Here is a 12,185-nt window from a genome sequence, read left to right as displayed (position 1 = left end):
CAGGATTGAACCTGCTGTGAGAGTTACTGGTAAAGTTCTTGTAGTTAGTTGAGGTCAAATACCACTTCTTAGCTGTATGGCCAAATGACTAAACCTCTCTAAGCCATTTCTTTAACCAAAAATGTGATGCTTAGTGTTCAGGCCATTGGATTACATAAGCTACATGAGAACATCTGTGAAGTAATACAAGCAGAGCATAGAAGACTCTCAACCAATGGTAATTATAATTAGTACTAAAATTACTACTGTGGAATTCATTAACTTACCTCCTTTGTTTTCAGACTCATAGTGAATTTCTTCATTGATTCTTGAGTCTGAATTTTCAACCTAAACATAGAATGAAAGGGTTCTTTATGGAGTCTCATCACACAAACTTAACGACAGGTAAAAAGGTGTGGGTATAACCTGGCTGTTTACACAACTGCTCCCAGGACTAGTGCGCACATTTTCTTCAGTTTACCCAGAAGACAAGGGTACAGAGGGCCTTCTTCATGAACAAATTCTAACTAATGTAGTAAGCTATCATGCTTCAATGTTATTCTCCTTGTTTTTAAAACAATTTGAAAAAAGCACAGTAAGAAAAAAAAAAAGTTCAAGTTCTGAATTTTCTTCCATTCAAAGAGCTCTTACAAGTCCTCTTTTTATCTTCAAAAACTCTTGAGTTGGGTGTAGTGCACACATGTGCAATCCTGGCATTGGGGAGAGGGAGGCAGAAGGATTGCTATACGCTTGAGGAGAGCTCGTCTACACAGGAAGCATCAGGCTGTATAGCAAGACCTTGTCTCAAAAGTTACAAAACCCCAAACAACAAGATCCATCAGAACTCTAAAGTATTTTTGTAATAAACTTACCTGCTTGGCTAATTTTGCTAATCATACTTTATTTAAAACTACACTGTCTCGATGTCCTACAAGGTTTTACAACCCCAGCTTCAGGCCCTCATGACTACTGGAGGTTGCACTCCGCTGGGGACTTAGGGTGACAGGATGGCACACACTGGTGCTGTAGGTTTCAGCTCGAAGGCAAATCAGAGTCCCCCCTCCTCCGCCTGGGTGTGTGTGTGTGTTGCTTCTTCTCCTTTACAATATAGTCTGTGAGCTTCTAGGTACAAAACTGGGCAGTTCAATAACTTGAGGTAAGGTCTCTGACGCCACAATGCCTAGAAGTAAGCAAAGCTCTCCGGTTTTCTCCAGTATACCTGGATGTTCTGGAAAGCATGGCTAATGGAGATTCTTGAGCATTTTATAAAATGTTATGTTCCCTACATAAATACTGAGACAAAACCAAACAAAACTTTCAAGGGAGTCAAAGCAATTATGAGAATCACTGGTGGGAAAAAATATTTATTACAATCAGAGCAGCCTCTTCAGACAAGCTTTCTACCAGCATAAAGTGAGTCCAAGCTTCACACTAAAAACTATTTTTTGTCTATATTTCCAGGAAGACTTAAGATATTACAACTGAATTTACAATTCTATCATAATAAAAACCAAAAAGCTCAGAGTTCTTTATCACAGTATGTAGGTGAATATGGAAGGGGTTGAGCAAAAGATGCTACCAGATGGCTTCCTGTACAGACACCTCCTCACAGACTAGTTCTCTTCTCTCCTCATCCTCAAATAACAACCAACCACCACCCACAGATCAAACTATTACAGTTACTTACATTTTGTGATTTACTCACCAATGAAGCTTCCATCACCTGTTCACCTGTTCAAAAACAAAATGAGACAAAAGAAAACAACACTGTGTTTGAAATGTAGAGCAACACATTTACAAATTTCCAGAGCAGAGGAATAGAACAAGACACTATCAAGTGACCCGTATTTTTGTTAATCATAAAACTCTAACCAGTTTTTTACAATCCGTGTTCTGCATATTATCAGAAAAACAGCTTGTATGTTTATAATAATGTCTGTAGCACATTAAGTCATGCAGTGACTTAACTATTTCAGTCATCTGGAGCTAAGGGAAAGGTGAAAGACCTTAACGTTATCTGCTAAGCTGCAGTTAACACTGGCTCATTTAAAACTAATGACATCAGATGAAAGGTTAGAGCCTTTCCCTACACTGGTTCATTTAAAACTAATGCCATCAGATGAAAGGTTAAAGCCTTTCCCCTCACATAGCAATGGTGTGTTTATAGTCTTTGGAACTTCAAGTATAAACCCTACTGTTTCTCCTCAAGAATGACAGAACATACATTTTTCTTTTTAAACAGCTTCCTTCTATATAAATAGATCTCTTATTGCATTGTACCTAAACACAGTAAAACAGTCTAAAGCTAGCTATGGGATCCAAAGACTGAGGATACACAAATATTTCCTTCTAGACAGTGAACATACTATTCAAACACCCAAAGGTATTTAACTAACTTATTCATGTTTTGGATTATTTAACTTCAGCATGAATGACTCAGCATCTGCTGCAGTCTTTGAGGATTGTGTGGATTTCTTAGGAAGCTCCTAAGGCCATTTCTTTTTTTAATTCTGAGACTTTCTCCTAAAAGTATTGTGTTGTAGACTGAAAGATGGCACTCAGTTTTATGTTGTCTCTAAGGCAAAAGTTAATGTTCTAGGGCTGAGAGCCAGGGTGGTCAAGCGGGCACATGATTGGTTGTTGGGAACAAGCTGCAACAATCCTCAGAAGGGCAGTAAGGGCATGGAGAAACATGCAGGGAATAAAGCATCTGTCCCCAAATGATTATTTGGAAAGGTTATATTTAAACAATGGCCCTATATAAAACAGAGTAAGAAAAGTGCATGTTACAAAATGAAATAATGTGTGACTCAAAGAAGAGGCATATTGTTTTTTTTCAGAGGACTGAAGTTCAGTTCCCAGTGCATTTATAAAATGCTTTACAAGTGCCCCTAACTCTAGCTGCAGGAGATCTGACAGCTTTGGTTTCCCGGGTCATCTGAATGCATTCATGTGCACACTACTCACCCATCCATATCAACAAAATTTTAAATAAATCTTTAACAAAAAGGGAAAAGAAATGAAGATTTTTCTCTGAACTATTTTAAAAAGTGAGAGGCAAATTCACAGTCTGTCAGTGTTTTACTATAAACCATCCACCAACTTTAAGTTGCAATGAAAGATAAAAATACATTCAGGGACAGACAGTGCGAACAATTGCTAAAAGCAGCCTACCTGATACACTCGGTCTTCCAACACAGGGGTTTTCAGATGCTGCTGCAACTCCATGATTTGTACCTTCCTCTGAATGCACAGATGTCTATAAAAATCCAAAGCACAACAAAAATACGTGAGGGGAGTCTAGCTGGTAAGTGTGGTGAATTAGAACACCTGCTAGTATATAGAAGCAATTTAAAAATCTATCTTCAAATGAATTGAAAAATGAGCACATCAACATCTAAAAAAATACAGGAATGTATTCACATTTCAATCATCAACATTTCTCTTAAAGCAAAAGGTTAAAACTATAGTTTAGCACAATTCACATGGTCCTTTCTGATTGGTCCCACTACCTTGCCAGACTGGTTTCACCGCTGGGAGCCTGGTATACCACAGTATCACTTCACCCCATCTCCTTGCCCATTTTTCTCTCCCTTCTCTTCCAATAAACTTATGAATTCTGCACCAAAGTCCTTGTGCAATGCTCTTTTGGGGTAACCCCCCTCCCCATTCACTGCCAGCTTGGCACACATAATTGGCAAGTGCTGAGGAATTAGTCTAGAAACAAGATTCTAAACTGTGTATGGTACACATCTAATAAAAAGAACAATTTTATCCAAAATACAAAACCATGCAAAATTTAAGCAGAGCTACAAGACCCAACTTCTGCTTTAAAAGACACTGGGCATGGTGATGCCAACCATAAGATGGACTGGAACAGAAGTCCAAGTGTAGCTATGGGAAGAGAAGTCAAGGACTCATGTTTTGTTGACAGCAGATTAAACACAGGTGAGACAAATGGAAGGTGACTCCTTGTTTGCCTCGAGGAGCTGGAATGACAATGGCACTTTTTAACTAAGATTACTGAAGTTCCTAGACTTTTATCCTAGGGTGACAATAACAACATCATGTGTCCCCAGTATGAGTAAAGGCCACACACTGCTTATGTGTGTATGGCCACCAGCACACACCACTCCCAGTCAAGACTTACTGAATACTGGTCTTACCTCAGTTGTCACGTTGGCTGACACTCCTGATTCTCCTATGCCCTTTGGTGGTGAGTCCACATTGCCTAATGAAACATCAATAATTATCATAATATAAAAATCTGAATACAAAGTTAAGTTCATCTCACACAGAAAAGTAATGACACATTATTTAGCACTCAGAGCCACCTACCCTTGCTGATTTAGTTCACTGTAAGCAAAAAAAAAAAAAAGCTGAAAAAGGAGTGCACTCTGTGGGTAAAAAAAAAAGGCTGGAAAAAGGCAGTGGCCATTTGTTCATTTGCGGGAAATGGAAATGCATAAAAAGCTAGCTGCCTAGAAAAGGAGATAAATTATTATTATTGTGGAGATAACTTATTTTCTAGTATTGTTCTACAACCATCAGATTTGTCCCCAAAAACTACATATACAACATTCTGAACGGAGATTTATAAATGACTGATCAAGAGGTGATTTATAGTAGACCCATTTCACTTCCTGGTACAGTGAAAGTGAACACAAAATTAAAACCTGTCAGGTAGACCCAAAGAAAATGGCAGCTTCTCAGGTGGGCAATTTTATCATGTCCCTTTATAGCTGTGGCTTCTTGCTTCAGTCACCTCACACAGAAGCTGACAAAGAAAAGCCTTCATTTCTCCAAGAGCCTGCAGTTTTTTTCTTATTAAAAGCCCTTTTATTGTCCTTCCAGGGGACAGAAAAGGGGATAAAGGAATAACAGAGTGCAATAAAACTGAGTCACAAAAGACATCAGCACATTCAATTCATTTCTATGCTAAAAGCAATGGGAAAAGTTATTTATCTCAACCCAAGGATACTTCTTTTCTTCCATTTTTTCCCTTTATTCTTGAGATTATAAGTACATCATTTTCTCTCCCCCCAAACCTCCCATATACCCCTACTTGCTCTTTCAAATTCAAGAACTTTTTGTCATTAATTGCTGTTACATATGTGTGTGTAACACACACACACACACAAACACACACCCCTACATATATTTCTAAATATATAATCTGCTCAGTATGTATAACATTACTTGTACATTTTCAGGGCTGGTAATTTGGTTCTGGACGACCAACTGGTGTGCTCCCCTCCCTGGAGAAGACTCCTTAGGACATTTCTTAATGCTGCTTCTCTAAGTATCTATAACAGGGCTAAATCTACTTGTGTCAGTTTTCTGAAGATAGACTAAGTGCAAGTAATGTTGGTTCCACTTTAAAGGTTCAGGATGCCATAGTTTATAAAGCTAGAATAGAGATGAATCAAGGTTCACTGGCCCCTGCAAGTCTTACTCAGAAACTATTGGAATCACTGGCAATTAGTGTTACATGAGGCAGAACTCATAATTGCCTTCCCACTGATTTTCTGTACCCCTAGACCCTACCATAGTAGTGTCAGTACAAAGCATCTGAAACTGGATAGTGTAACTACAACGATACTAATTTCTACAAGATGAGAACTCTCTGAAATCTCTCAAAAAGGAATATGTACCCCCTCACCCAAATCTTCTAAATCGGAAATTGATGCATCTTACTTGAACAGCAAACTCAGTTAAGAATAAATATAGGAGCTGGAAGTGTATGTAGCTCAGGGGTAAGAGTATGCAAGAGGCCCTGTGTACCGTCGTCCCCAGGATACTGCAAACCAAACCGACCCAAGCACAAATAAGAAACCTGAAGATGGCTCAGAAACTTGCCAGTCATGAAGATTAACATGTTTTAGGCACCTGCCCTCAGCCTCCTGCCTCTTCTATACTGACACATGAGCAATGGGTCCAGTTTTAATGCTTAAAACACAGGACGTTAGAAAATCACCTAGGTAAAGTGTGAGATGCATAATTACAAATGGACTCTCACCTACGCCACACACATTCTCCTCAGGAGGAACAGTGGCATCAAGGTTTCCTTCCCCGTGCAGTGACTGCCTTGTCCCAGGAACATGTGTCGTTTTCTCAGCAGACCTTCCACTAGTCCATGTGTCACTGTGATCACGATCACTTTTTGCAGTCAAGTTGCCCTCCCGTTCCGGAGTAGATGGAGCTACAGGGCAGGTAGTTGGAAGGACTGCCGAGTGGGAGGGAGCCATTTTGGACTCTTGGCCTGTAATACATTTGGTGGTAGCTTTCAAGTTGTTCTCAGGTGCCTGCTGGTCAGAAGGATACTCCGATGCAGCATCTCTGATGGGCAGCATGTCATCAGATTTAGCACCAGTATTTACTGCTGCCAGACAGGGACTATTGCCAGAGGAGTCCTCAGCAGACATCTGTTCTGGTCCTTTCAGACAGCTGGTCTCAGACAATTTGTCAGACTCTGAGTTTGCATTCCTCTCTGAGTCTATTCTTGCTACACCACTAGCTGTGCTACTGTCCCCTGCTGCCTCTGCCTCTTTGTTCTCCCTCTGAACGGAACTCAGCAATGCATGCCTTTCTTTTGAATTGAGGTCTTGGCCAGGGCAGTCCTTGCCATGTCCCTCTTCCTCTCCTATGCATGAAGCAGTACCTGGCTGGCCTTGCCCTGCAGACGGCTCACAGGCTGGCAGCCTGCCATGCTCCCCCCTGGTGCTCACTGCCATTAAGGCGCCCACTTCTTTGACTGTGGCGAATGGCCCAGGGCACTGACAGTTACTCTCAGCCATGAGGCTAGGCATGGGTAGTTCACAATTACTTTGCTTTGTAGCTAAATGACCGCCATTTCCTTGTGGGTTGTGCATGGCTGGCTGACTCTCTTTGTGTCTGCTTAGGCTTGTGCACACGAGCACACACTCTGTTGTGCTGGTGGAGATAATGGCAGCATCACTCAAATCTTCCCCTCTCACGGTGATGGCCTGGTCTTCATCTGCAGGGACAGTACCAATCATGACTGCTTCACGTCCTTCAGAGGTGCTTGTGGAAATCATGGTGGTGTCCCCCGTCTCCTCTACTGGTATGACTGAAGGACAGACTGCTTCCTGAGGGACAGCACTGGACACAGAGCCTTCACAGTCTTCCACTGAGCTTGTTGAGATGACTGCATTCCCATCTGCAACAGACGGTGCATTTTCATTTACACCAGAGACAGAGGCCTCACATTCTTCTGCTATGCTGGTTGAAATGAGAGCACACTCATCCTTTTCTTCCTTGCTGGTTGAGGCAAGAGGACTTGCAGCTTCAGTGGGAGCACTCGGCATGGGTACCTCAGAGTCCTCGGTGCTTACCAAGATTGGACCTGTAGTGCTTTCCTCAACTGCTGCAACTGACTGCTCACTCTTAGCACATGTGATGGTAACTGCGCTGGAAATAGGAACTTCAAATTCTTCCCCTATGCTTGTGGAAATCATGGCGCACTCGTCCTTCTCTTCATTTCTGCTAGCAGAAGTGAGCTGGCTCTCATCACCTGAAATTGCACTGGGCATAGGAGCCTCAAATCCTTCCATGTGTGTTCTTGTGCCTCCCATATTTTCTTCAGTGCTCAGAGTACACAAATGCCCTCGTCTCACATCTATAATCGCACTTATCTGAAGGGTGCAATCATTTGTACTAGTAGAAATCATCAAGCCATTGCCTTGACTTTTACTCCCAGCGAAGTTGTCCTTGTTGGAAACATCAGAACTGGCTGTAGAAGCCATAAGGCCATCACACCCTTCATTTTCTACAGAAGTGATGATACCTTCATCTTTTTCCATGGGTGAGGATGTGTGGCCAACTTCACATTCTGGAACTGCACCAGATATAAGAACATCATCACTGCCCCTCACCAATCCAGTGGAAATAGTTGCATCTTCTACCGTTTCTTTCCTGGTAAGCTGACTATCATTGTGATGAGAAGTTGCACTAGCCACGGGACCTTCACTACCACCTAGAACTGGTGGCCCATCACTGTTTCCTGCAAAGGCACTGGTCACACTGCTTTCCACAATCCCTTTGGCACTGGAGCAGATATCAGTATCAGTGTCTTTGACTTCCTTCTCAGTACCACTCATACTATCAACATTACTGTCATTTGTATTCACAGTGGTTGCCCCAGCCTCAGCATCCACATGCTCCCTTGTAGGGCCAATCTGACCGCCCCCTTCTCCACTCTCACAAACTAGCATTCCCTCACTTTCTTCAATCCCTGTGCAAGTTGAAGCATGTCCAGTTTCATTTCCTCTTCCAGTACTAGTCACAACGCCCTCTCCCTCCTCATCTTCTTCTTTTGCACCCGTGCTGGTCACAATGTCTTCATCATCACAGGGACCAGCAGCCACCAAAGGTACGTTAGTACTGTCTTTGGCCTCTGTGCTGTCCATTGCACTCTCTGCATTTTCTTCTGTTTCAGAACTTATGGCACAGCCTTCACTGCTGTCTTCTGAGCCTGTGCAGTTCGCCGGCCCTTCCCCATCTTCTTCGGTAATGCCCGTGCTGGTGACTGCACTCTCACCTTCTGTTCCATCATTTCCAGAACCATCTCCTTCTTGGTTGGCACTCGCCTCTTGAGGCTTATCATCATTTATGTGGGCCACATCTGCACCGGTAACTACACGCTGCTCTTGGGATCCCACTCCAGTTACCAGGCAGAAACTGAAGTTATCACTTCTTCCTTTGGCTTCAGTACATGTCACAGTGCCTTCTGTTTCTTTTTTAGGACCAACTCGTGTCCTATTTTCTTGGGACCCAACTATATCTTCACTGCTCACAGATCCCGCTCTTATTTCTGTTCCAGCACTTGTAACAGCTCCATCACTTTCAACTTCACCAATAAAAGCAGCAGTCCCCTCAACTGGACACGAAGAACCGCCACACTTTTCCTCAGAGCCTGCACTGGTTACTGCATCATCTTTTTCCTCTGTTGTAATACTGTTCACATTGGCTTCAGTTTGAACTGTATGAACTGTCAAGGGGCCTGTTATTCTGTCTTCTGACTCAGCCACTGAACACTCTCCACTTTCTCCTTCCTTGGAACTTGTGAGCAAAGTCTCACTTTCAGCAAATCCTTCAGTAACAACACCCCTACCTTCTTCTGCTGCAGCGAAAACAGTGCACTCACTGGCTTCTGCCCCAACTTGAAGGGGATGGTTTCTAGGGCATGAGCCCATTGTGAAGCCTTCATCTGCCTCAATACTGGTGCAAGGTAAGGACATTCCCTTCTCTCCCGTTTCTGATGAAGTGGTGGTGGCATCCCCATCCTTGACTGGGTTTAACACAACGCCTTTGTCTTTCCCTTCAGTACTAGTAGCAATGAAAGCTTTGTCTCGCCTACCAGGTCCAGTTGCTACCCTCTCCATTTTCCCAGGCCTCTGCTGTGACATGGAGGCAGTGTCATGTCTAGCACTGGTGTCTACCTCATTAGTTTCAGTTTTCCTTCCAACATCAGTTGGTATTTTTTTACTTTCGTCTGAATCTCTAGTATGCTTCCGTCTGACTGTTTCAGTCTCCTTTCTTGTACTCAGGTCTACCACATTCTCAGCTGCAGCACTGTCGTGTTTAACATCAGGCTCTATGGTTGGATCACTCTCTTTTTTGGCTGTGCCCATCAAGTTCCTCTGCTTGCCAATGTTCTTATTTTCCACAGTCATGCCCGTTGACTTGCCAGCAAGAGGTATGCTTGCTTTGCCTTCTTTACTGCACAGCAATGTGGCCTGGCCATCTTCAGAAAGGTGTCTTTTGCTACTGATGTTTGCTTTTGACGGCATATCTACTGTAGAGCCATCACTACCTTCTTTGCTGCCATTTGTCTTATGGACTTCTGACTTCTTAACAGTCAAACTTTGGTTAGGGCTTTCAGAATGATTTACAAGGGAGGTGCCAGCTGTGCCACCTTCCAAAATGGTTTCTCTGTCAACTACAGGAATTGTACTTGAGTCATGTGATTCTTTCAGAGGTACAACAGCAGGGCCTGAGGATGATGAGAGGTCTGAGTCTGTAGAACATTCAAAGGAAGCATCCCTTTGAGTGCCACATTCTTCAGTGGCCTTGGATGTGCCTTTCAAATTCTTCTGTACCCTCTCACTGTCTGATGGGGCCCTAGAGGGCCCTCTCCGACTCCCTTCAGAGTCTGCATTTACGTCTTGGGCTCCTCGCTGAACTAGCTCTCTCTCCCTAGTTGGCTTTGATGGAGCACTTTGGACGTGCACTCTCTTGGTCACAGTGCTTTTATGGTCAGCATGCTTTTCAGAATTGCTAGCAAGTGCTAGTCCACGCCCTGATTTACAGGTCACAGCTGCCGGTTTTGAATCTACCATGGAAGTTCTTAACTCATCCTTTAAAACCCCAGCAGCAGCTTTCTGTTTGGTAACATTTTCAAAGTCAGTATCTTGCTGAGAACTATTACTGCTGATGTCCTGGGTTTTGGGAAGTTCAGGCACGTTCTCGACAGCTGCCTCAGAATCAATTTCCATTGGCTCTTGTTCAGGGATGGATGGGCTTTCGCTGCTTTTTTTTGGTTTCTGTAGAGAAGAACTACTGGCAGTGCCTAAGGTGGTCACCGCTAACTTATCTTCCTTGGTCATTTCCTGTGACATGCTTCCTCTTCGGTTCTCACACAGCCTTCTACTCAGCTTCTTTTCCATGACTGGGCCATTCCCTCTGCCCCTTTCATGGCTGCTGTCAACTTCTTTAGCATCCTTGTCATCTGGTTTATTTTCTTCTTTCTTTTTCATGTCTTTATTACTGTGCTTTACGCTTCTGCTTCTGTGCCCATCTGAGAACTTCCTCTCAGGTTTGGAGGAAGTTGAGTCTTTATCGGCTTTATGCTTCTCTTTTACCAGTGGTAACTTAGCTTTGTGACCAGAGTCCTTCTGGGCACCATGTGCGGCAGGCACAGCATTGTCTAAGGCAGGTTCAGTGACAGGTTCTTCTAAAGATCTGTCTTCAGGTTTGGACTTGCGCTGCCTTTCGGGGTCATTGTCTTCTGTATTCTTCTCCTTATCAAGCTTTGGTGTTGTCACCTGTTTCGTGACACCTTCTTGTGAGTCCGATTCGGCAACTTTTATTTGTTTGCCTTGACCTTTTGATTTAGACTTTACCATCGGTTTCTCTTCCAACAAGCTCTTCATTTTCCGCCTCTCTTTATGAAGCTCTTCAGGCTTTAAACTGCTCTCGGCATTAGTGGGGTCTGACTCACACTTCTCTTCAGAACAGCTCTCGCTTCTTTTCTGCAATGTAGCACTGTGCTGCTTGGAGCTTACATCTTTCTGAAGTTTGGAGTCACTTGACCTTCTTGACTTGTGCTCTGCCTTGGCTTTTTCAGACGGCAGGTGCTTCTCCTTTTTGTTATCTTTACGTGCATGCTCATCTGTTTTTATAGTATATTCTGAAACTGGCCTTCCATCTCTACCCAACACTGACAATTTCCTTTCATTCCTGTGTTTACTTTTACGTTCACTTTTATCATCTGAAGAAAGTTTGGTTTGTTGGCTTTGTTTCTGAGCATTTTCCTCTATTTTTAAACTTTTCTCAGAAGAGTGAAGTTCAGTCTCATCACCTATCTTATGCACAACATCACCTTTGTATTTGTGTTTCGAAGACAATTTCTCTTCTGTTTGAGCTTTCTCTTTCTCAGGTTTCTCCTTGGTGGACTTTGCCTCTTTTTTAGGCAGGCCTTTCCCGTGTGTTTCCGGTTCATCTTTCTTTTGATACTTTTCATTTTTAAGGGTGCTTTTCTGTTTCTGGGGTTCATCCATGTTAACCTCTGAGCGTTCTGCTTGCCTTTTCCCATCTCTCATATCCGCTTCTTCCTGAGCCCCTTCCATTACAACAGGGGTAGATGTCCGTCGCTTATGTTCTCTTTCTACTTTCGGTTCAGTTTTATTTTCGTCAGCTGAATGCAGAGATTCTGAAAGCCTCCGGGGAGGTTTATTTGGTTCGCCTTTTCCATGAGTATGCTTCAGGTCCTTGGAGGAGGCCTTTTCTTTTTCACAGTGCTGTCAGAAAACAAAGGGTTCTTATGAGACACATTTTTCTAAACAGACTTACTTTTTGGGTATATTTAATATGAGATCTCTGGAATATCTAAGTCACTTCATCTGCCCCATGGATGATGTAGCCCATGGTAGGGATCAGACACCAGTAAGCTCATTGCAGTGTGT

At 43.0% G+C, this 12,185-nt stretch overlaps 1 protein-coding gene across 6 annotated transcripts in view; it reads right to left on the bottom strand.

The window, feature by feature from the left end:
- The window catches only part of Bod1l1 (biorientation of chromosomes in cell division 1 like 1), a 53,527-nt gene that overhangs the window by 22,251 nt on the left and 19,091 nt on the right, over window positions 1-12,185 (bottom strand). For 5 of the 6 annotated variants that reach the window (XM_051200329.1, XM_051200330.1, XM_051200333.1 and 2 more), the window contains exons 10-14: window positions 5,999-12,020; window positions 4,146-4,210; window positions 3,154-3,238; window positions 1,667-1,710; window positions 267-327 (exon numbers count right to left, since the gene is read on the bottom strand). In XM_051200329.1, coding sequence (XP_051056286.1) covers window positions 267-327; window positions 1,667-1,710; window positions 3,154-3,238; window positions 4,146-4,210; window positions 5,999-12,020 — 6,277 coding nt within the window. The remainder of the gene's footprint in view (window positions 1-266; window positions 328-1,666; window positions 1,711-3,153; window positions 3,239-4,145; window positions 4,211-5,998; window positions 12,021-12,185) is intronic. The other variant, XM_051200332.1, reaches the window with a different exon arrangement.

The sequence above is a fragment of the Phodopus roborovskii genome, unplaced genomic scaffold (assembly GCF_943737965.1).
Source record: "Phodopus roborovskii unplaced genomic scaffold, PHOROB, whole genome shotgun sequence".
Taxonomy (NCBI): domain Eukaryota; kingdom Metazoa; phylum Chordata; class Mammalia; order Rodentia; family Cricetidae; genus Phodopus; species Phodopus roborovskii.
Note: the sequence above shows the minus strand (reverse complement) of the source record. Positions and strands in the feature narration are given on the sequence as shown.